Source organism: Mytilus edulis, chromosome 12 (genome assembly GCF_963676685.1).
Source record: "Mytilus edulis chromosome 12, xbMytEdul2.2, whole genome shotgun sequence".
Lineage (NCBI taxonomy): Eukaryota > Metazoa > Mollusca > Bivalvia > Mytilida > Mytilidae > Mytilus > Mytilus edulis.
The window spans coordinates 72,193,663-72,217,769 of NC_092355.1; the positions used below are offsets into that span (position 1 = coordinate 72,193,663).

At 31.0% G+C, this 24,107-nt stretch overlaps 2 protein-coding genes across 6 annotated transcripts in view; one reads left to right on the forward strand and one right to left on the reverse strand.

The window, feature by feature from the left end:
• The window catches only part of LOC139499081 (NPC intracellular cholesterol transporter 1-like), a 50,124-nt gene continuing 26,017 nt past the window's right edge, over window positions 1–24,107 (reverse strand). For 2 of the 5 annotated variants that reach the window (XM_071287753.1, XM_071287752.1), the window contains 7 exons: window positions 22,847–22,970; window positions 7,230–7,288; window positions 5,476–5,617; window positions 4,636–4,867; window positions 4,068–4,181; window positions 3,197–3,359; window positions 1–2,503 (listed from right to left, as the gene is read on the reverse strand). In XM_071287753.1, coding sequence (XP_071143854.1) covers window positions 2,343–2,503; window positions 3,197–3,359; window positions 4,068–4,181; window positions 4,636–4,867; window positions 5,476–5,617; window positions 7,230–7,288; window positions 22,847–22,970 — 995 coding nt within the window. In that variant the 3' untranslated portion in view covers window positions 1–2,342. Of the gene's footprint in view, window positions 2,504–3,196; window positions 3,360–3,469; window positions 3,761–3,824; window positions 4,182–4,635; window positions 4,868–5,475; window positions 5,618–7,229; window positions 7,289–22,846; window positions 22,971–24,107 lie in introns of those variants that run through there. The other 3 variants (XR_011658097.1, XR_011658096.1, XR_011658098.1) reach the window with 3 other exon arrangements.
• On the forward strand, window positions 11,910–17,149 carry LOC139499082 (adenosine receptor A1-like). The gene is made up of 2 exons (XM_071287754.1): window positions 11,910–13,350; window positions 15,462–17,149. Exon 2 carries the CDS (start codon window positions 15,561–15,563, stop codon window positions 16,752–16,754), a length of 1,194 nt encoding a protein of 397 aa, XP_071143855.1. The 5' UTR covers window positions 11,910–13,350; window positions 15,462–15,560; the 3' UTR covers window positions 16,755–17,149.

Below are 24,107 nucleotides of genomic sequence, written 5' to 3' on the forward strand. Positions count from 1 at the left end.
TTGATTATTCATTTTAATTTACAAATTATCACAAAAGGTTTCATTTTGATCAGCACTTTCAAACATTGTAAATACACAATTACAAACACATGTAAATAAAGCACTTGTACATGATACAAACATTATTATAACAATTATCAATAAATATATTATATCTTAACTAACATGTTTATTACTGACACTGTATATTCATTTATTTCATTGGTGTGGATTTTTCACTAGAGTGGAGACAAATGCAATATTTAGATTCTTTAAAATAAGGATAACTTTTTTATTGTGTTTTTATATGGAAAATAGTAGCAAAATGTTCAATGTGTGAAAAAAATATGACCTCTGACTAAACCTTAAATTTTCAATAGTATTTATAACACATGTATCCTAAAAGCCATCAAGTCAATAAAAATTGATTCATGTATCCAAGGATTTAATAAATACACAGTATTTTGTATATTTCAAAATATAAACAGTATATCTACTGAACTTGAGCTTTAAGTTATTGTCAATGAAAACAAACTTTATTTTTTTCACAAAGAAATCACCATAAAAACAGACATTTACATGGTTAAGGTGGTACCTAACACTACAGGGAGATAACTCTGTAAAGTCAGCTAAACATTTTAATTACGTAGTGTTGTAAAGGGAATAATAAGCTTCACAAAGATCAAAATCGGTGTTTGTCAAACTGCTATATAACCAGTATAATTTTTCTGACAAAACGGTTGGTTCAAAATTTTTGAAATTTTTATATTTTTGTTAAAGGGTCAAATTAAATACTTCGTCAAAATTTTATCAAAATTAAACGAGCCAAATAAATTTTTGTTAAAGTGTTAGGTACCACCTTAATACCAGTTATAAATGATTAATGAGGAATTCTAATCTCAACTTGGTCTTGGTAAATTTAGAAATGATTGTGATTTTTCAATAATACACGAAATGTGAGAATATTTATTGGGATTTCAGGAATTGCTACATAATGATATAGGTATGAGGTATTCCAGACTAGGAATTTAACAAGAACATGCCATTTGATTAGTCTTTTGTTTTATTCATAATGCCTGAAAATTGTGTTTAAACACTTTGTAAAATTCCTACAATTAAAGGCAGGGCATAAACAATGTATCTTGCTCTATACTGAGCACAAAAGGATAGTATAACAAGTTAAATGTGCAATTTACCATGTGTATATTCAAGGAAAATTTTATGGGACAGTTGGACAAAAGTGAATTATTACGTCAGATTGGGATTTGATAAAGTCATAAGGGTAAAATGTTGGGCGACATATGACCTTGAAAAACGTCACCCAGAAGTGACTGAGTGAACAAGCAGTACTAACTTTTGCACTTTTTCATGGAAAAGAACCTAAAACCTATGTATTTTTTAATTTCAGACAGGAAGTGATATATTTTAAGGGAAAGTAGCACATTATATTCCATATCACATGCATAGGTATAAACAAACTATATTTTTTTAGAATCAGTGTGAATAAAGCTATCCTATACTTCTTTATTTGTTCTGCTGCGGTTATATATAAAAGCATTCAACATTCAAAACATGAGTATACTACAACGATGAGGTGTAATTATATTTGTGTGGAGTAAATCATTCATACAGTGTGATCATAAATTAGATTTGTTATAAAGACACAGAAACAATATACATTTATGAAGAAGTGTGAACAATGATAGTCAAAATATAATGATGAGGATTATGAATTTGTTTTCTTTCATGATAACATCATATTCAATCTACATTTGTTTAATTTGTTACGATCATAATAATTTCACAATTGTACTTCCATTCGTCATGCCTGAACTTTCCTAATCCTGCTTTGGATATTTATGTTTTTTGCAAAAAAAAATTTAACAGTAAAATCTTTAAAATTTTAGTTGCTTAATGAAACATACTACATCAAAAAACAATAAGAAGTTACTATATATATGCAAACAATTATTCTTTTAAAAGAACCTAGTAGTCAATCAGAATGAATTTCACTGTGAGCTAAAGGGAAACAACTCCAGATTGTTTTTGAGAAATTGTGTTGAGACAGAGCACAAACCTTGTAATATTTGTTTACCCTTTAAGATATGGAAAATAAATAAACCTAAAAGTGCATTAAATTACCTCCCTTATAATTAACAACTTACATGATTGTAACTAATCAACTTATATTTGATACATAATTCTGTCATGACAAAAAAGTTTATAATCTCCGTTGGATCAATTGATAATAAACTGATAGATCAATTGTATATAATCTCATGGATCAATTGCTCATTAGAATAATCCACTCCTGAACAAATAAAGAGTAGACAACTCCGTAACATGTAGGAAAGATAACTCTATCAAATTGCTGGATCAGCTAAGGTATTGTAGTCTGGTGGAGCACCACTATCACTCACAAGATTCTGTCGAGAAGAATTAATGTCATCATTGTCCGAGTCTGCAGACAAATGTTTTCTTCTTTGTTGAGCATCATAAAGTTTGGCTTTATTTATTGGGGGACCTTAAAATAAAACAAAGATGTGATAATTAAGATATGTCTCTTTAGGCTTTCTGAAATTGTTAAATCATGACAAAACAAGGGATTTTTAAGCCAATTTATGGCTGTCCCATCTTAATAGGAGTTAAAAAGCATATCCTACAAGTACATTTTGTACCAACAAACCATATTGAATTTAGATATCCAGAGCAATTTCTGAAGATAATTTTTTCTAGCATTTCTTATATACTGAAAAACATAATGCAAATATATATAACATAAATAAATTTTCTAAAATTAGACAGATATGATAGTGGAGGTTTGTTATCTGCAAACATGTTTCATCAAGGCACATTTTGTATGTGTCTGTCCTTTTTCAGACGCCTGTAATTCTTTTGTTGATGTATATTATATTTGTTTTCCATTTTTGTTTTGTACATAAATAAGACTTAGTTTTCTTGTTTGAACTGTTTTACATTTGCCATTTATGGGGCTGATTTTCGAAGGCCTTACTGTGAAATATAATTGCTTAATTCTACATCTTTTGTTCTTTGGTGGATATTTGTCTCATAAGCAATCATATTCTTATTTTATGTGTAAATTTCACCGAGCAATTTTATCCATTATGTGTTATCAAAAGTTATAAAACTGAGAAATACAAATATACATTCTTATTTATATATACAATAATTTCTAAAGTTTTATTAAATAAATTACCTATATAACTCAGTAATACTGGCAAGAATATAAGGCCATGGGTAGCACCATACAATACCATACCAAGGTACATTCTGAAGTAAAATACTTGGAAAAGCTGAGACTTAGAAAATGCTAAAACTATAATTCCTCCTAATTTAGTTAATGTTATACCACTAAGTACCTGAAAAGACAATTAAAATGTGAATGCAAAAATCACAAAAGTTAAGGATGGCCAAATGACATTTTACATTATTATTTGTAAAGTGGTGTTAAATTTGACATCACATATAAGACATGGATAACTATACCTTTTTGCTGAACTTTAACCCAAAAAGCAAAATGTTTTGTATAATTTGAAGTTTTTTTTGGTATAAGTACTCATTATTGAATTCTAGTAGAAGAAGGCTGCACAGTGATCTATAGTAGATAATGTCATGGGTGGAGAGTTGTCTCATTGGCAATCATACCAAATTTTTCTTATTTTTCTATATGGTTAAGTATATCCACAATTAAATAAAAGAAACTTCTGGAATAAGACTTTTGAATATTGATAAACCTTCCTAATAGAATTGCCTGTATGTGCTAGTGCTTATATACTCACAGAGCTTCCCATATGTGCTAGAGCTTATATACTCACAGAGCTTACCATATGTGCTAGAGCTTATATACTCACAGAGCTTCCCATATGTGCTAGAGCTTATATACTCACAGAGCTTCCCATATGTGCTAGAGCTTATATACTCACAGAGCTTCCCATATGTGCTAGAGTTTATATACTCACAGAGCTTCCCATATGTGCTAGAGCTTATATACTCACAGAGCTTCCCATATGTGCTAGAGCTTATATACTCACAGAGCTTCCCATATGTGCTAGAGCTTATATACTCACAGAGCTTCCCATATGTGCTAGAGCTTCCTCTGCTCTCATTAGTTTGGTTGGCTGTAAACTCACAGCAAAAGCTCGGACTATATGAGCACAAAACTCTACAGCTATACCAACAGCCTGAAAGATAAGCAAATAAAGTTATAATAGAATTTATATGGGAGACTAGCTTTTCACTATATTATTAGGTAAATTAGAAGAGGACAGTTAAAAAATTCAAATATCTTTGAGATCAAGGAGAGAATTTCATGTAATCTCTAATATTCAACGAATTATTGTTAGACATTTATAACAAATAATGTGTCGGTGTCATTTCTATTTTTCAATATCAAACATGGATGGGATATTCACTTCTATATTCTTTAATTATCATGACAATCTTCTTCTATTCTTTATATTTTGGCAACACGTTATTCTCTATTCTTTTGTGATTTACAGTCCTTAACATGCATGAAATATTTGACAATGCACATAAATTAACCAACAAACAATAAATTTATTTTTGGCCCTCCATTATTTACTATTCTATATCAAACCCCTTCATGACCCTCAATCATAACCAATGACAACTTACCATCACAAGATTGACCAATGAAACAGCATTAAGTGTGATATCCCAGAAGTACATCATGCCACATATATCAATAACAATCATGGATACCACGAGAACAACCAATACAGCAGAGAAAAAGTCAAATCCAATCAGGATAAAGGTGACAACAAAGATGGCTACCATACAAAGTGCAATGTTAAATATGGTGTCATGGACGACTGTCAGGTACTGCTCATAGTATACATAGAAAATACTGAAAAATAATAACAAAAATGTCATGTACAATGGTTAAATACTACTCCTAGTGTTAGAAGAAAATACTGAAAAATCATAACATTAGTTTCATGATGTATGACTTTTAATTATACATGTATATGCATGTGTATATAAGTTCTCCTTGTTCACAGAAAATAATGAACAATAATAATGTAAGTGTCATGTACGACTGTCAGGTACTTCTCATAGTTTACAGAGGAAATATTGCACAATCATAACACATGTACAAGGATCATGAACAAATGCTAGGAACTGCTCATAAAATAAGATTTTTGTGTTTTAACACAACTTTTAAGCAATACTTTTAGGCTATTTCGTGGCGGTCAGTTTTTATTGATGGAGGAAGCTGGAGTGCCTGGAGAAAACCACTGACCTTCCATAGGAAAACTGACAATCCTAGTCAATAAAGATTGGATTCTAGTGCATCCGCACAAGTGGGGTTCGACTCACAACCTCAGTGTTTACTGGCTAGTGATCACAGTAGTAACTACTTAGACCACTTGGCCACCGCGGCCCCTAAAATAAGTAGAAAAGTGAAAATAATAACATAAGTGTGATGTTCAACAATAATAATTAATAACTAACCTGTAAGGGAATACTGTTGCATTAGAGGTTTTAGTAGTGATGGTGTTTGTTATGTTTTCCCCTATCTTCCTAGCTTCACGTAAAGCTCCAATAAAGTCCTCATTTGTTCTCAGTATCGTGTGGTAGGTCATAAAATAGGTTGCTACAAAAATAGAAACAAAAGTTAATACTGGTTACTGCAATAATTTATGAGCTTTTTCCTAACATCTAGTCTCATTTAAATTTAATTACATTAAACATCCCTATATATATTTGTTTATATACATGGATAATTTGAGTATCTGGTGTTTTCCTACAAAAAAAAAGTATTCTGTGAGTATTACCATGCCTGTTTACAATTTCTTTCTATCTTCTTTCCACTATTTGTAGATTTTGTTTTGCTTATCATTTTTGCTTTCTTGTAATCATTTTCAAATCACAATGTTATCGACTTACACAAAAAAAGGTTGGTAAAAATAATCATCTAAGGCTAAGAATTATATGGAGTCAACTGGAAATTTCAGCCATGTTGACTTATTTGTAGATCTTGTTTTGGTGATAAATTGTGCTTATCGAAAGTTGCTATGACAGGGCTATGATCAATCAAATTAAGGTCATCACTCACACTCAAGAAATTTTACGGTTGCCATCATGAGCTGATTGGCCATTATGACAAAAGTGTGTTAGAAATCATATCTGATATTCTTCCTCAGTCATTATAAACTTCCATCATTACCGAACCGAACAAAGAAATAACACGACGGGTGTTGTATACGGTGCAGGAAATGATTACCCTTCCAGAGCACCTGATTTCATTCCCGATTTTTAGTGGAGTTCATGTTGTTTCTTATCTATTATTTATAACTGTTGATGTAAATGTCCTTTGGTTTTGTGAGTCTTTGTTTACTCCTTGGTTTTGATTGTTATTGTCTTTGTAGTTTTCAAGATAATAAGCAAATGTAATAATATAAATGGAGAATAAGTCCTTGGACCACAGATGATACCAACACTTGCATATAACAATATTAAGGGTCATAACTAGAGAACTATAAAAGTGACACCACCAAAATTCAAACTTGATCTTTGTTTCATGCTAACAAATAAGCATTGTATATAAGTTTCATAAAATTTTGTTGAAGCAAACTAAAGAACAGAAACTAATTTTTGGACATACAGACAGACAAATAAAATTGAGAATGGAAATGGGGAATGTGCCAAAGAGACAACAACCCGACCATAGAAAAAAACAACAGCAGAAGGTCAACAACAGGTCTTCAATGTAGCGAGAAATTCCCGCACCCGGAGGTGTCCTTCAGCTGGCCCCTAAACAAATATATACTAGTTCAGTGATAATAAACGCCATACTAATTTCCAAATTGTACACAAGAAACTAAAATTAAAATAACACAAGACTAACAAAGGCCAGAGGCTCCTGACTTGGGACAGGCGCAAAATGCAGCGGGGTTAAACATGTTTGTGAGATCTCAACCCTCCCCCTATACCTCTAGCCAATGTAGAAAAGTAAACGCATAACAATACGCACATTAAAATTCAGTTCAAGAGAAGTCCGAGTCTGATGTCAAGGATGTAACCAAAGAAAATAAACAAAATAAACAAAATGACAATAATACATAAATAACAACAGACTACTAGCAGTTAACTGACATGCCAGCTCCAGACTTCAATCAAACTGACTGAAAAGCCTGGTGACAACTCAGGGACATAACAATAAAGATAGACAATGAATATACATGTTGTACACTTCAATAACATACCTCCTACTTGTGTTTTGTTGTGAATAATATTAACCCCACTTCCATATGCAGCATGACCTCTGAAAAAGAAAGATATAAAAGTTAGTTAGTATTTAGAAATAGGTGTCGGATATATAAATTTGAATTCAAAGTTGATTTAAATACCAGTAGACAATTTTAAAAAGAACATTTTGTTGTTTCACAAAGCAGATTTTTTCTTGCCCACAGGTATAATGTCTATATTGGGTTTTGCAAAACATTGTTTTTCAAGTTGTGTAAATGAATTCCAGAAAATTTTGTGCGCACGGCCAGCAGTTACATGTATGATTGTTATTTCAATGCAGAAGTGACAAAATTACAACATTAATTATTGCAATTTAAGGAATAGTCTCAGAAAATTACTGTGGCAGTAAACAAGGGGTTAAAATCTTAAAATGATGTGACCTTTTATATTTCCAAATAAAAGTTCTGGTATCAAAAATTCATGTAAGGTTTTTTAAACATCACCCTTAAAAAAGATCTGAACTTTGACCTGCACCAAATGAAACCGTGTTCAATTGGAATACAGTGAAAACACAAATAACGTTAAAACAATTTTTATAAAAACTCGGTCTTTTCCAATACAACTGATTTTTAATCAAAAGTCAGGCAGGTGATAATTATAGAACAAATTTCCTGTTATTGTATTCAGATTTCAATAATTTCCTCCAAAAAAATATTTTTCTAGTTGCAATCTGAAATCATAAAAGGTTTTTTCTCTATTATCATTATCTTCTTTCTTTCTTTAACATGAACATGATAAACAAAGCCAATAATTTATCGTGCTCGATTTGAAAGTATCCTGTAAATAATCTTAAAATAAACAGAAGCCATCTTCTACTAAATGAATTGATGCCAAACACCTTGTCGGTTATGGCAGCAATTTATGGAGTTTTTTCCTCTCAACTTTTAGTACATTAGCAACTAGAGTCTTAAATAAACTTGTACAATCAGGAATGAAGAAGGATATACAGCAATAAAAAATAAGACAACAACCTTAACAACTAAAATAATCAATAGGTTCAGAGGTCAACATAGTCTTCAACAAATAAGGTTTCTATAAAATATGTCAAGCACTAAACAGTCATTTTTAAAATGGAAATCTGTGCTCAACTAAATTCCATTTTAAACAAGAATGTGTCCATAGTACCCCACTTCATTTTTTTTTCCAGTGGACTATGATATAGGTGTCAAAACTCTAATTTGGCATCACAATTAGAAAGATCATATCATAGGGAACATGTGTACAAAGTTTCAAGTTGATTTGATTTCAACTTCATCCAAAATTACCGTGACCAAAAACTTAAATCTGAAGCAGGACAGACAAACTAAAGGACGCACATACCGAAAAAACATAATGCCCCTCTAAGTTGGTCATGAAAACTAGTGGAAAACAAAGGGTTCAAGTAGGTCAAATATCCATAAAAAAATAAAGAAAACCACAGTATTCCTAACCTGTTGACCTTTGTATGACTTTGTTTTTTTTTAATTGTATTGTTTTGTTGTTTTTTAAGAGAGCGGGAGTGGATTGTAACCCTTGGCTAGCGAAAATGCTCATTGACATGTATCACAAATATTCTTACTTAGTTGTGTGCTTTTGTCAAAGTTGGCATAAAAAGTAAAATCACAAAAATACTGAACTCCGAGGAAAATTCAAAACAGAAAGTCCCTAATCAAATGGCAAAATCAAAAGCCCAAACACATCAAACGAATGGATAAGAACTGTCATAAGCCTTTAAGAAATTTACACTTCATCAAACTTTTCTTGGTTTGCCTTTCCCCAAAAATCCACTAAAAATGGTGAAACCCAGTGAATAATTATAAACCACAGTTACTGAAAATGTATTCAGTACTAAAATAACTTTTAAAATTTAAAGAATCTTACTTAAATTTAATTAAGCATTGATTTCATAAATGTTGAACTAACTTTTAATTGAATAACCTTGGATCAAAAAGAACAATACCATCTGTGGTTTTATATTTACAAAGGCTTTGTATTATATAATAGCATTGTGAAAGCAACTGTTATTTCTTCTGTTTGTCAAAACCATAAAAGGTTTAATTATGAATAAATCATTTGTAATATTATCACAACAGATGCTATATCACAACTTTGTCACATGATCTTGGAAGATGAAAGGAGATTTGAGGGTCTGCATGATGGAGTATTGTAAATTCAGAAATAATTGCAAGCATTTATTATTGCCATTTTAAAAAAAAAGACAAAAATGTAAGTTCATTAAACATGTTAAATTGCAATTTTTGCGATTTCCAAAAAGTCTGCAACCTATGATTCATTTATCAGAATATGAGTTCTCATTATTCTCACCCAGTTGCATTATTCGAATTATTAAAAACCTTTCAGTATTCAATAGGCAAAACATACAAAATAAAGGGGAAAAAATAATGTAAAAATGGGCAAAAATTTAAATAAACAAGAATAATCTGCAAAAAAATATATAATAGTGAAAAATTGCATAAAAATCAGAATTCACAATAAAGACCCTACCTTTTCCATACCCTCAGATATTACAACTTTGTGACATGATCTTGTAAGATGAAAGGAGTATTCAATCGGTAAAACATTTGTTCTAAGCCAAGGACCATAACTCTGCACAAAATTATCAGACCAAAACAAAATTCGAACTTGATCTGTAACTTGTCATGATAAATATAGTTTCTATGTATACCACTGCATTGAGAGTGATACGATATTTATCCACTAGAGACAGTTAAATTTTCAAATTTAAAATGCGAGGCTCGTAGAGCATTTTAAATATTTAAAATTTAACTGTGGAGAGTGGATAAATATCGTATTACACAAGATTTGTTGGTGGAATCTGTTTCTTTAATGATTTTAAAACAATACGCAGGTAAACTTATTCCTTTTTTTCGAATGATATGCAAAAAGATGTGTTCTTTTTATGTGACGTCATCAGGCATGGTCGCCTTTTTTCATGCTGTCTAGGAAATTCAGAGGAAAGCAAGAAAATTTGACGTCATAATCCCATTAACCAATGAAGAACTGAGATCAAACAAATCACACGTAGACTAAACTTTTTTTATACAATGGGTGCAGAAAGGGATAAATTGATGAAAAATTAGAGAAATTTTTTTACTAAATATCCAATCAATATCTTCAATTGTGAAGAAAAATAGTTTGGGAAACTGATTTGATGGACTGATGGATGGACAGACAGACAATGCAAACCAAAGGTCCCCTTCCACTGTCTTTGTGGGTAGGTGACTAATAATCTGCAAGAAAAATTATATGATTGTGAAAATAGGCATGAAATAAAAAATTCACAAATAAAGACCCTGACCCTTTTCCATACTCTCTGATATGAGAAGCTCATTACGTCTTTTGTAACTTCAATTTTTTAATGTTTTTTTTTTCTTCTCCAGATGTGTTCAACTATTATATATAGCTTGAAGAAATATCTATAAAATAGATCTCTTTCTATAAGCTTTTGAACACACCTTCTATCTCTCAGTAGACTATATAACAAAATTAAATATCAAGTCAACATCTTCAAACATGACAAAAAAAGTGTTCAAAACATTAAGTGATTTTTATAAAGTCCTGAAGGACCATAACTCTGCACAAAATCATCAGACCACAACAAATTTCTATCTTGATCTGTAAATTGTCATCATAAAACCATATACCAAATTACAATATCTTCAAGAATGACAAAGAAAAAGTGTGGAAAACTGATTATTTGAGTGATTTTTCTAAGTCAAATAGACTATAACTTTGCACAAAATCATCAGACTGGAACATAATTCAAACTTGTTCTGTAACTTGTCATGATGAAGCAGTATACTAAATATGAAATCAATATCTTCAAGCAAGATGGATAAAAGTGTCTATTCGTTGCTGACAGACAGAAGACAGACAGAAGACAGACAGACAGACAGACAGAAGACAGACAGACAGACTGACAGAGGGAACGTAAACTTATGGTCCCCTTCGACTTTGTCGGTAGGGGACTAAAAATGTTCAAGAAAACAAACTATCACTATCAAAAAGAGTTCAGATACATCATGTAGACTTATAACTTTAAAATGAGTTTATTGAATAAATTTCAATTTCCTATGAGCAAATCCAATAGAAGTGTCCATTTTTATCTTCTTGGTCCTTCAGAATACATGAAGAACTGACATTGCAATTATTATTGAGAAATCACCCAGCCCAAGTGAATCTCATGTTTAATTGGAACTTGACTTTAATGTTAACAAAGTGAAAGAAAAACCTCATATAAGAACTAGAAATTAGATTCTTTCCAAAAGTGCTATATTTAACCTAATTTAGAAGTTCTGATCCTATGAATAAATATTCATTATTTATTCATCAATCTAAATTCATAAATACGTATTCAATAACTTCCATCAGTACACAGCATACATTTTTTTCACAAGGAATGATAGCTGAAAACCCTTACGTGACACATATATGCATCAACATATTATACACGGTTTTATTCAACGCAATAATAGATTTGAACCTTGTTTTTTTATATATATATATACATCAAAATATTTATAAATTAACTTTTTGTGGGTCAATGTCATTATGGAACCAAGGCTGCTGTATGTTCAATGTACGTACAATATTACACATTTTTTCTTTAAAAAAGCCTTTACATGTAGCTATAGCTCTATAGGTAATTAGAACTTTCCAAATATTTAGTAAATACCAAAAGATCAATTACACAGATTTTGGTTTAAAAGTACAAACTTGTAAACAATCTGTCGTCACCAATAAACATGATAGTAAATAGTTACAGTGTTAGATGCAAAGCATAAAGCTAAAGGTTGAAATTCTTTTCATCAAAATCTTTTCAGCTGAGATTAGGGAATTTTTACATAGAAGTCCACAAGGGTTTAAATTAGTGTGCGGTATGAGGTCCTGTCTTTTCTAATAGGGGACTTTTCATTGTGGAATTAATAAAAATCTTGGACCTCCCATTTTTTACACTTGGGCTAGCTATATATATAATTGTTGACTAGGAGGACCTTTTCCTTTAAATTTAAGTGTGGGGTCTAAAGTCAGGGACCTGTCTTTTCTAATAAAGGACTTTTCATTGTAGAATTAAAAAAAAAGTCTTGGACCTCCCATTTTTTACACTTGGGCTAGCTATATACAGGACTGTTGACTAGGAAGACCTTTTCCTTTAAACTTCAAATAGTCCTAGACCTTCAGTATAGTTTAAACCAAATCAGACCAGTCAAAGTATTATCTGTTAGGTCAGGGTTTACTTCTAAAGATGTTTTTTTTTGTGTTTGTTTACTTTATAGACAAATAAAAATATTTTCACCACACTTCTAATTATATAATGAATAAATTCTGATTTCAAAAGCTTACAATTTAACAAATAGCTAATGTGAGGATCATAAAAAGAATATTTACCATTTGCCAAAAAGTTAGTCAATATGAAAACCATTTATCAATTACAAAATGTATCTACTGGCAGAATCTAATAAAAGAGTAATATAAGTGCAGACCGATTCCATTTTTCAACATGCCTTTCAGTAGTAAACTATTGAAGCTATTGTCAGGATCTTAAAAAGAAAATATTCCATGTGCCAAAAAATTTACCAGTAGTCTATATGGAAACCGTTTATCAATAACAAAATTTATTTATTGGCAGAATCTAATAAAAGAGTAATATAAGTGCAGACCAATTCCATTTTTTCAACATGCCTCTCAGTAGTAAACTATTGAAGCTATTGATAAATAGAATCTGCAAGCTGCAATAATAAGTGCATTACAAATCACGCTGCACAATGTGCACTATTGAACTTATTTACATATGAATCTGCCTCAACGATTACCACTCTACTATAAATTGTCGGAATGGATTACCGTGACAAATCAAATACGTTGTTTATTGAACATGGTGTCATTTCTAACTTCTAATTTGTAAATATCATTGTGCAGAGTGTTGTTTCAATATATTGATGAAATTTACTGAAAGTTGGACAATCTAGATAATTTTGCACATTATTTAATGATTGAATTGTATTTTATACTGAGAAATTATGTTTATAAATTTCATAACTTTGCACATTGAGGACTTAGCAGATTTCACTTCATGTAGTGAGTATGATATTAATCATTATTTACTTTGCTACTTCAATTTTTTTTTAATCTATTTTCAAATTTAAACATTTCTCTGTCAATCTGTTCTACTGTTTTTTTTAACATTTAATTTGTCAATCTTTAACTACTTTGTTGATTCATTTATAATTTTTTCAATCTCTTTATAACTTTGTCAATTTTTCTAACTTACTTTAAAGTGCTCATGGTTTTAACACTTAAATTGTTATTCTTTCTAACTACTTTGTCAATCTTTTTACTTAGTACTTTGAAAATCATTTAACTACTTTGTAAATCATTTAACTACTTTGTAAATCATTTAACTACTTTGTAAATCATTTAACTACTTTGTAAATCATTTAACTACTTTGTAAATCATTTTTAAACTACTTTGTAAATCATTTAAATACTTTTTCAATCTTTTGAACTTCTTTGCTAATCATTTAACTACTTTGTGATCTATTTACAACTTTGTCAATCTATTATAATTTTTGTTTGAAATTACTGTTCTATTGCTATATGTTTCTTTATTCTACATTGGCTAGAGGTATCAGGGGAGGGTTGAGATCTCACAAAACATGTTTAACCCTACCACATTTTTGTGCCTGTCCCAAGTCAGGAGCCTCTGGCCTTTGTTGGTCTTGTATGTTTTTAAATTTTAAATCATTTATATGTTTTGGAGTTAAGTGTGACGTCCATTTTCACTGAACTGGTACACAATTTTATTTAGGGTCAAGCTGAGGACCACTTCCAGGTGCAGGATTTTCTTGCTGCGTTGACGACCAATTGATGGCCTTCGTCTGTTGTCTGCTCTTTGGTCGGTTGTTGTCTCCCCCATTTCCATTCTCAATTTTAATTACTTATACATTGTTTATTTATTTATTTACTTTGTCAATATATATATGTTAAGCTTTATTTTGTAAATCTATCATGTCTATTGAACATCTTATAATTATTTGATTTAATTTGCCTGCCAACTAAATACTTTTTTTAGTTACAAAAAATGTTGTTTAATTATGAAATAATAATGGACAAAAAAAAGAAACAAATAAAGAATAAACTAAAATGGTCTAAAAAATAAGAATACAGAATTGTAATTTTCTATTAAGACCCTAAAGACAATGAATGCTCAATACTGATGTTTTGAACTTTACTATTCTTACTCCTTTGGATTTTAACATTTTTGCAAAGTGTGTGTGTGTTTTTTTTTTTTAACGTTTCTATATTTCTTAAACTTTATTAAAGTTAACATGATAAAGTTTCAATTAAATATTTGAAATTCTTATTATTTCTAATTTAATTTTTATATAGTCCACTTTATTTCACCTCTAACATTACATACAAAAGAATCAAGAGACGAGTTTATGCTGCCTTAAATGAGGGTGGTAAAGGGGGGGGGGGGGGGGGGTGTTTGCACGAAAAAAAACGTGAAATAAGACATAATTTCACGTTGAACGTGAAATAATTTCTGTAATGAACGTTGCACGAAAAATAAATACTTAAATGTAAACCTTTTGTGACTGAGTCACTGTCTTCTTTTATATATTAACTCTTTGTTTTACTTGATATTCCCGATTAAGTATACACATTAATGATATAATTGGTTTACGGCTTTTAAAAAAGTATTTCTGAACAATCCCTGCCAAGTGTTTGAATTTCATTTGAAAAATACCGAGCACACAAAATAAGACTTTGAAAATCACGATCATGTAAAATTAAATAAGCAGAACACATTGAACGAGGCACCCGTCTTGCTCGACTGAACGTCAAATAAAAAAGTAAAAACATGTTGAACGTGAAATAAAAAACGACGATCACATTGCACGAAAATAACCCTTTACCACCCTCTTAAATTATTTACACTTCTTCTTTTTCATTTTAAGGGGGAAAAAATCAAGACATCTTTAGGTTGCCAAATATACCTCTTATTTCATCTCATACATTTATTAGAACAAATCAAGAATATTTTGGTTATGCTCATTGTAGCATTTTAATATTCTTTTACAAATCTCCTTTAAACACTAAGAGTAGTGTTACTTTAATCAGTATCTTTTTCAAACATGCTTGCTGACAATCATTTCAAAATAATGTAGTAATATTTTTGGTTTCAGGTGAGCAGTCATTTAGTTGAAAGAAGAAAACGTGCAACATCTTAAGACTAATATCTATCATAATTACACCTACATATTTGTCTTACGATAAAAATTAGGATGGAAAGGCAAGAGAAGAATAGCCATGCTCAGACATTTGGTGAGACAGACATTAATATAACCATATCAAACCACTTTTTCACAACAAATATGACTGACATTTCTACATCTAAATCATTTGTGGACAATACAACATCATTAGATGATGACTATGAGGATCTTAATAAGAAATTGGATATGATCTTTGGAGTTATTTCCCTTGTGATCACTCCTCTAGTTATTGGTGGCAATGCTTTAGTTATTATCTCCCTTTTTAAATTCCGCCGATTACGGACCACTACAAACATGTTCATTGGAAGCCTTGCGCTGTCTGACTTCTTACTCGGACTACTGACCCTTCCAATGTATGCTCTATTTTATCTTTACCCAGTTATGAACAAGTGGAAATATTTATGTCTCTTTAAATATTCCTCTGTCATACTTTCCATGAGTTCATCGTTGATTAACCTTGTAGTTATAGCAGTCGATCGCTACATCGCAATTTTACACCCATTGAAATACCAAATACTAATGACAAAAAAGAGAGCCAAAAAAATTATAATATGTGTTTGGATATACCATGGTATTATTGGCTCTCTGCCAAGCTTTGGCTGGAACAATTATGATAAATACAATGGCACTGTGTGTGACTTTTTTGTCGTTCTACCCCAAGCTTACTCGCTGTTTACAGCGCCTACAACGATTCTAGTAGGCTTACTGATTTCACTATACTTATATTGCCATATTTACAAAGTGGCTCGAGAACACAACAAAAAGATGGTAGAAAGGAAAGGGACACAACTCAATCGTCAATTTTCAAAAGACACGAAATCGGCAAAAGCGATGGTCATCATTCTGTTTTTCTTTTTCATATTTTGGGTGCCGTTCATGCTAGCTGGACCATTGAAATATGTGAAGATTGCCAAAAATCTGTTCAACATTATTAAAAACTTTGCACTGAGTCTAGCCATGAGTAATTCTGCTATTAATCCATTCATGTACTGTTGGTTAAGAAAAGATTTCAAGTGTGCTTTTCAGGACCTGATAAAAAATTACATATGTTCGAAAATACCGAAACCTGATTGGTCAAGCAGTTCAAACAGTAGTGAAGATGAAGGCAGACGTACAGAACAAAATGTGCATGTGTCCAGTATCGATTTAAAAATACAACAAAATAACACCGTAGACTCTTGTTTTACTGTAAATGAAGATTAAAAAGAAATGTGTGAGAATAACACACAAAAGACACATATGTACTGTAATGTCAGGTCAGTGTGAAGTTTGTTTTTACTAATAGTTAAAGATTTCATACAAGTTATAGGTCTTGCTTATATAGCAAAATAACATAGTAGAATTATATGTTGTTTAACTGTAAATGAAACTTAAAATATAATATTGAGATTAACAAACTAGAGACACATATGTGTTGTAACGTCACTTATGTTTTTACTTATAGTTAAAGAATTCATATATTCAAGTTTAAAGAGGTCTTATACCTTGAAGTGATCAAATATACAAATTTATGATATGTATAAGAACCTTGGTCATTTATTCTCTCGAAAAAAACATATAACAGTCTATTATTTTGAACTTGGAATTATTTTTAATTATGGAATTTGTAAAAATTCTTGTGCTTGAAATCTTTAATAAATTCCATGTTTATTTGGTATTATAATATTTTGAGCAGTTCATAACACTTTCCTTACAATGTATTTTGTATAGATAGTGTTGTGCACGGTACAGTACATATTCTATTGAAAAGGTACTATCTTCTTTGTAATAGAAAGTGTTGTGCGCAGCACAGAACATTTAAGTATAGAATAAACATGGGATTTATTAAACATTTCAAGCACAAGAAATTATGCAAATTCCATAATTAAAAATAATTCCAAGTGCAAATAATAGGCTGTTATATAGGGTATTAATGATTGACAGTTGTCACATCTGAATGATCTGATCCAGTCCTAAAGAACATATGTTCATTAACTTGAAGTGGAAACATAAAACAAAGGAAGAAAAAGTGTAGTCTTTTATTATTGAACTTTTAATGATATTTTAAAATAAAGTGTAAATTGTTATTTGTTTGTTTAACATCTGAATAATTAATTGTTGTAAAATTATAACAGAACAGACCTATGTTGTACAAGTGCAATCTTTCATTATTGAAATTTGAATGATGTTTTTAAATATAGTGTAAATTGTTAATTGTTTTTTTTACATCTGAATAATTAATCGCTGTAAGATTATAATTCAGAACAATCTTTATGTTGTATATTACAATTTATTATTGTTTTTTAAATATATATACCAAGTTTGTCTACCAATATTGACTCAGTCGGCGTTTTGCATTTGCGCCGATTTTTTCTTTCATTTGCGCCGATTTTTTTTCTTCATTTGCGCCGATTTTTTTTTACAGGTAAATTACAGGTGAATAGATATTAGAAGTAGTGATATGAGTGCCAATGAATGAACTCTCAATCCAAGTCATGTTCTTTTTCATTTATCATTATAGACCTCCTCAGTTAGCCACTTGTACAAATTTAATGAATTATCAATCATAACTTGTATATAACTGTTGTCCCCTGCTCACCACGGGTAGTGGAAGAAGTCCTACAAGATACATCTCCAGACTTTACATTGACTGTACCCGCTGTCTTTCGGACATCTACCACATGGTTATGCTCGTTCTGTGTTTTGACAATAGAATCCGTGGTGACTCTGGCTGTACACGATTTTATGATACATTAGTAAAATGTGTTTCAGGACACTTATCATCCGATATGTATGGCCCTGGATGATTAAAGAATTGACTCCTCGACTCGTTTCAGTGTGCAATATGTCTATCATGTTACTATGAAGTTTCAGAACAATATGAATCAAAATTAACATAAATGAACAGCATTTATAACCAGACTTTACCAATAGTATAGTACAGTACATAGTACATGTACAAGTATTAACTTACCTGTAAATCTAATTAGGAGCAAATATAAAATCGGCGCAAATGAAAAAATGAAATCGGCGCAAATGAAAGAATGAATATTTTCAAAATCGGCGCAAATGTCATACGCCCGACTCAGTATTTCCTGTTAATGTTGTTTTTATTATTTATTATATTTATTTTTATTTTTGTTAAAGATATAAAACATGAATTAGGAAAATTGGATTTTATCATATAATCATCAGGAAAAATATGTATAACTTTTTCCATTTCATGTGTGTCTTTTATTGGCAATAAAAATTATATGTATTTGCATTTTGATTTTTTATGTAAAAAGTCACAGTGTACATTATCTGTAAAAAGTCACACAGTGTACAATATCTGGGTTTTTTTTTCAAGGACAACAACTTTTCTTTAACGACCTTGACTACCCATGAGGTCTTGCACAACCTTGACTACCAATGAGGTCTTGCATGACCTTGACTACCCATGAGGTCTTGCACGGTTTAAAAAAACTTTTTTTCCAAAAAAGTTCATTCAAATGGGTTATTAAAGAAGTCCACTTAAATGATTCATATTTAGTTCTTGAAGGTTAAAACGTGTCACTTCCAGTTTCAATGTAAACAATGACTTTCTGTTGGGCTTGCTTCTAAAGTTTATAAGTCTCTTTCCAGGGTTGAGCAAAGATAGATTTATATAAAAAAAAATTAGTATCTCATATGAAGGTATAACACAATGTGATGTATATCTAAAAAACAAGAATGTGTCCATAATACATGGATGCCCCACTCGCACTATCATTTTCCATATTCAGTGATATGGTCAAAACTCTAAATAGACATTAAAATTTAAAAAGATCATATCAAAGGGAATAAGTGTACTAAGTTTCAAGCTGATTAGACTTCAACTTCTTCAAAAACTATCTTGACCTGAAACTTAAACCTGAAGCGGGACAGAGAGATTAAAGGACAGTTGAAAAAAAAAGACGCACAGCCCATTACTGTGTCAATTCAAATACTTATAAAATACATTTTGATGCTTCTCCACTAGGCAAATGCAGCATTTTAATGCAAGAGCAACCAGGTGCTCCGCAGGGCGCAGCTTTATACGACCGCAGAGGTCAAACCCTGAACAGTTGGGGCAAGTATGGACAAAACATTCAAGCGTGATACAGCTCTGAATTTGGATTGTGATAAAATTTTTGACATTACATGGGTTTTTTTTTACACAAAACAAATGTCAAGATTTTACAAATCAATTAAAGATTTCTTCTTCAAACTTTTTAAATCTAAAATTAAATAGTTGACACAGCATAGGTTTCTGACACAGAATGAATGTGGTCTAATGAACTTAAAAGTTTTTTTTGCCTTTGAGCAATTCACTCTGCTGTTGAATATTAATCCTCTCAAAAAAATGTTTGAAGAAATTTTCTTTTTATTTATGAAATCTGAAATGAGAAAAATTTAAACCCCTCCCTTTTTCCAAAACTGATATCAATTCAAATTTCTAATGGAGTTTGCAACAATAACTACTCTTTTAAATACATCATAAAATATTAAAATGTAAAATAAAGTGCTTGTTATCACTGAATGGTAAAGATTGGTTGGTAGTAAAAGTGAATATACATTGTTTATTGTATAAAACAATAAAAAAAAACTTCATCAGCAACATTTTATATTGGCAAATTTCCAATGAAGTTATTTACATAAAGTTATTGGCAAATAAAAATAGAAAATGACATCATAGTCATGTCTGGCAAATGTCCAACATACATTATCTAAAAACATTTTAGATAATATAAGGAAAAAAAGCTTCATCAGCAACATTTTATATTGGCAAATTTCCAATGAAGTTATGTACATAAAGTTATTGGCAAATAAAAATAGAAAATGACATCATAGTCATGTCTGCCAAATTTCCAACATATATTATCAACTACTACTCTATACAAAGAAAGATAACTCCAATTGAAAATTAATTGCTATTGCACAATTGTGCAATAAGATATTTCTTGCTATTGTGCAATACTGTGCAATTGGAAATTTATTGCTATTGCACAATACTTGATATGGAATCCTGATTTGGACCAACTTGAAAAATCAAAGTACATATTTAGATAAAGCATATCAAATAAGCCCAAGAATTTAATTTTTGTTAAAATCAAACTTAGTTTAATTTTGGACCCTTTGGACCTTAATGTAGACCAATTTGAAAACTGGACTGAAAATTAAGAATCTACATACACAGTTAGATTTGGCATATCAAAGAACACATTTATTCAATTTTTGATAAAATCAAACATAGTTTAATTTTGGACCCCCATTTGGACCAACTTGAAAACTAGGCCAATAATTAAAAATCTAAGTACATTTTTAAATTCAGCATATCAAAGAACCCCAAGGATTCAATTTTTGTTAAAATCAAACTAAGTTTAATTTTGGACCCTTTGGACCTTAATGTAGACCAATTTGAAAAAGGGACCAAAAATTAAGAATCTACATACATAGTTAGATTCGGCATATCAATGAACCCCAATTATTCAATTTTTGATGAAATCACACAAAGTTCAATTTTGGACCCTTTGGGCCCCTTATTCCTAAACTGTTAGGACCAAAACTCCCAAAATCAAACCCAACCTTCCTTTTATGGTCATAAACCTTGTGTTTAAATTTCATAGATTTCTATTTACTTATACTAAAGTTATGGTGCAAAAACCAAAAATAATGCTTATTTGGGCCCCTTTTTGGCCCCTAATTCATAAACTGTTGTGACCTCAACTCCAAAAATCAATCCCAACCTTCCTTTTGTGGTCATAAACCTTGTGATAAAATTTCATTGATTTCTATTTACTTATACTAAAGTTATTGTGCGAAAACCAAGAATAATGCTTATTTGGGCCCTTTTTTGGCCCTTAATTCCTAAACTGTTGGAACCAAAACTCCCAAAACCAATCCCAACCTTTCTTTTGTGGTCATAAACCTTGTGTCAACATTTCATAAGTTTCTATTTACTTAAACTAAAGTTATAGTGCGAAAACCAAGAAAATGCTTATTTAGGCCCTTTTTGGCCCCTAATTCCTAAAATGTTGGGACCAAAACTCCCAAAATCAATCCCAACCTTCCTTTTGTGGTCATAAACCTTGTGTTAAAATTTCATAGATTTCTTTTCACTTTTACTAAAGTTAGAGTGCGAAAACTAAAAGTATTCGGACGACGACGACGACGACGACGCCAACGTGATAGCAATATACGACGAAAATTTTTTCAAAATTTGCGGTCGTATAAAAACCAGTAGGCTTAGAATTAAAACAATTCTTCTAACTTAGATCATGTTCTTAACAGATGGCAGCAGATAAGAATGCCATGGTTACGGTCAGATAAAAAAAAATCGTTCAGAGGCACTAGATATGGTAAGTATACAGATATATTCCATAAATTTATTGAACCTCTGAATTCAACATTTATGAGTCAACAATCGAAAGTATGATAGTTACGAAACTTTGTCAGGTCAATTATTGGAAAGTCCTGCGGTCATATGAACAAAACTGCAAAATATCCAATACTTTCAACAAAACCTTGAATAACTCCTTCAAACACAAGTCCTTGGGGTCATAAAACTTAAGGGTATCAAAATCATACTCAGACTCAGAAATCAGGCTTGAGGTAAAAAAACTGAAGTATCAAAATCATACTCAGACTCAGAAATCAGGCTTCAGGTAAAAAAACTGAAGTATCAAAATCATACTCGCACTCAGAAATCAGGCTTCAGGTAAAAAACCTGAAGTATCAACATCATATTCAGACTTAGAAATAAAGGCTTGAGGTCAAAAACCTGAAGTATCAACATCATGCTCAGACTTAGAAATAAAGGCTTGAGGTCAAAAACCTGAAGTATCAACATCATGCTCAGACTTAGAAATAAAGGCTTGAGGTCAAAAACCTGAAGTATCAACATCATGCTCAGACTTAGAAATAAAGGCTTGAGGTCAAAAACCTGAAGTATCAACATCATGCTCAGACTTAGAAATAAAGGCTTGAGGTCAAAAACCTGAAGTATCAACAACATGCTCAGACTTAGAAATAAAGGCTTAAGGTCAAAAACCTGAAGTATCAACATCATGCTCAGACTCAGAAATCAGGCTTCAGGTAAAAAAACTTAAGGGTATCAAAATCACACTCAGACTCAGAAATCAGGCTTGAGGTAAAAAAAACTGAAGTATCAACATCATACTCCGACTTAGAAATCTGACTTGAGGTAAAAAAACTGAAGTATCAAAATCATACTCCGACTTAGAAATCAGACTTGAGGTGAAAAAGAGTACTGAAACAATTCTAATACTTAGTAAGGGGGCCTAGGTCTTACTTACCCTTTAGCACATTTAGTCCCTGGATTATCCTTTAAGTAAATTGGTAGATATCTCATGAAGTCTTGTGGAGTTGGTCGGCCATCAGGTCTTTTGTTTACAGGACAAGTCTTACAAGTTTTGTCAACTGAAAGAAGTAAGATAATTCCACTATTAAATAACCTTTAAGAAATATATAAGGTATAAGGGAGATAATTCAACCACTTTTGACAGCTTCCTTTAATTCAAATTCATCTTCATTAATTAACTCTCCTTCTTCAGAAAAAGTTTTTTGACATGTTTGGAAACTTCGTTAAGTAATAAAGTTCTATGTGGTCTATCTATTGAAAAATATGCATCTCTTCATTAAAACAAGTTGAATGTTAAAAAGTAACCAGATGCTCCGCAGGGCGCAGCTTTATACGACTGCAGAGGTTGAACCCTGAACGGTTGGGGCAAGTAAAGACACAACATTCAAGCTGGATTCAGCTTTAAATTTGGATTGTGATTAAATAGTTGACACAGCATAGGTTTCTGACACAGAATGAATGTGGTCTAATGAACTTAAAATACTTTTTTTTCCTTTGAGCAATTCACTATGCTGATAAATATTAATCCTCTCAAAAAAATGTTTGAAGAAATTTTCTTTTTATTTATGAAATCTTAAATGAGAAAAATTTAATTTATCAGTTGGTAGTAAAAGTGAATATACATTGTATATTGTATAAAACAATGATTTCAGTTGATTCAACTACTATTCTGGACAAAGAAAGATAATTCCAATCAATGGAAAATTTCTTGCTATTGCACACTATTGTGCAATTAGATATTTCTTGCTATTGCGCAATACTGTGCAATTGAAAATATTTGCTATTTGCACAATACTGTGCAATTGAAGATTTCTTGCTATTGCGCAATACTGTGCAATTGAAAATTTCTTGCTATTGCACAATACTGTGCAATTGAAGATTTCTTGCTATTGCTGAATACTGTGCAATTGAAAATTTCTTGCTATTGCACAATACTTAGTATAATAATTTTGGATCCTGATTTGAACCAACTTGAAAACTGGGCCCATAATCAAAAATCTAATTACATGTTTAGTTTCAGCATATCAAAAAAGCTCAAGAATTCAATTTTTGTTAAAATTAAACTTAGTTTAATTTTGGACCCTTTGGACTTTAATGTAGACCAATTTGAAAACGGGACTGAAAATTAAGAATCTACATACACAGTAAGATTTGGCATATCAAAGAACCCCAATTATTCAATTTTTGATGAAATC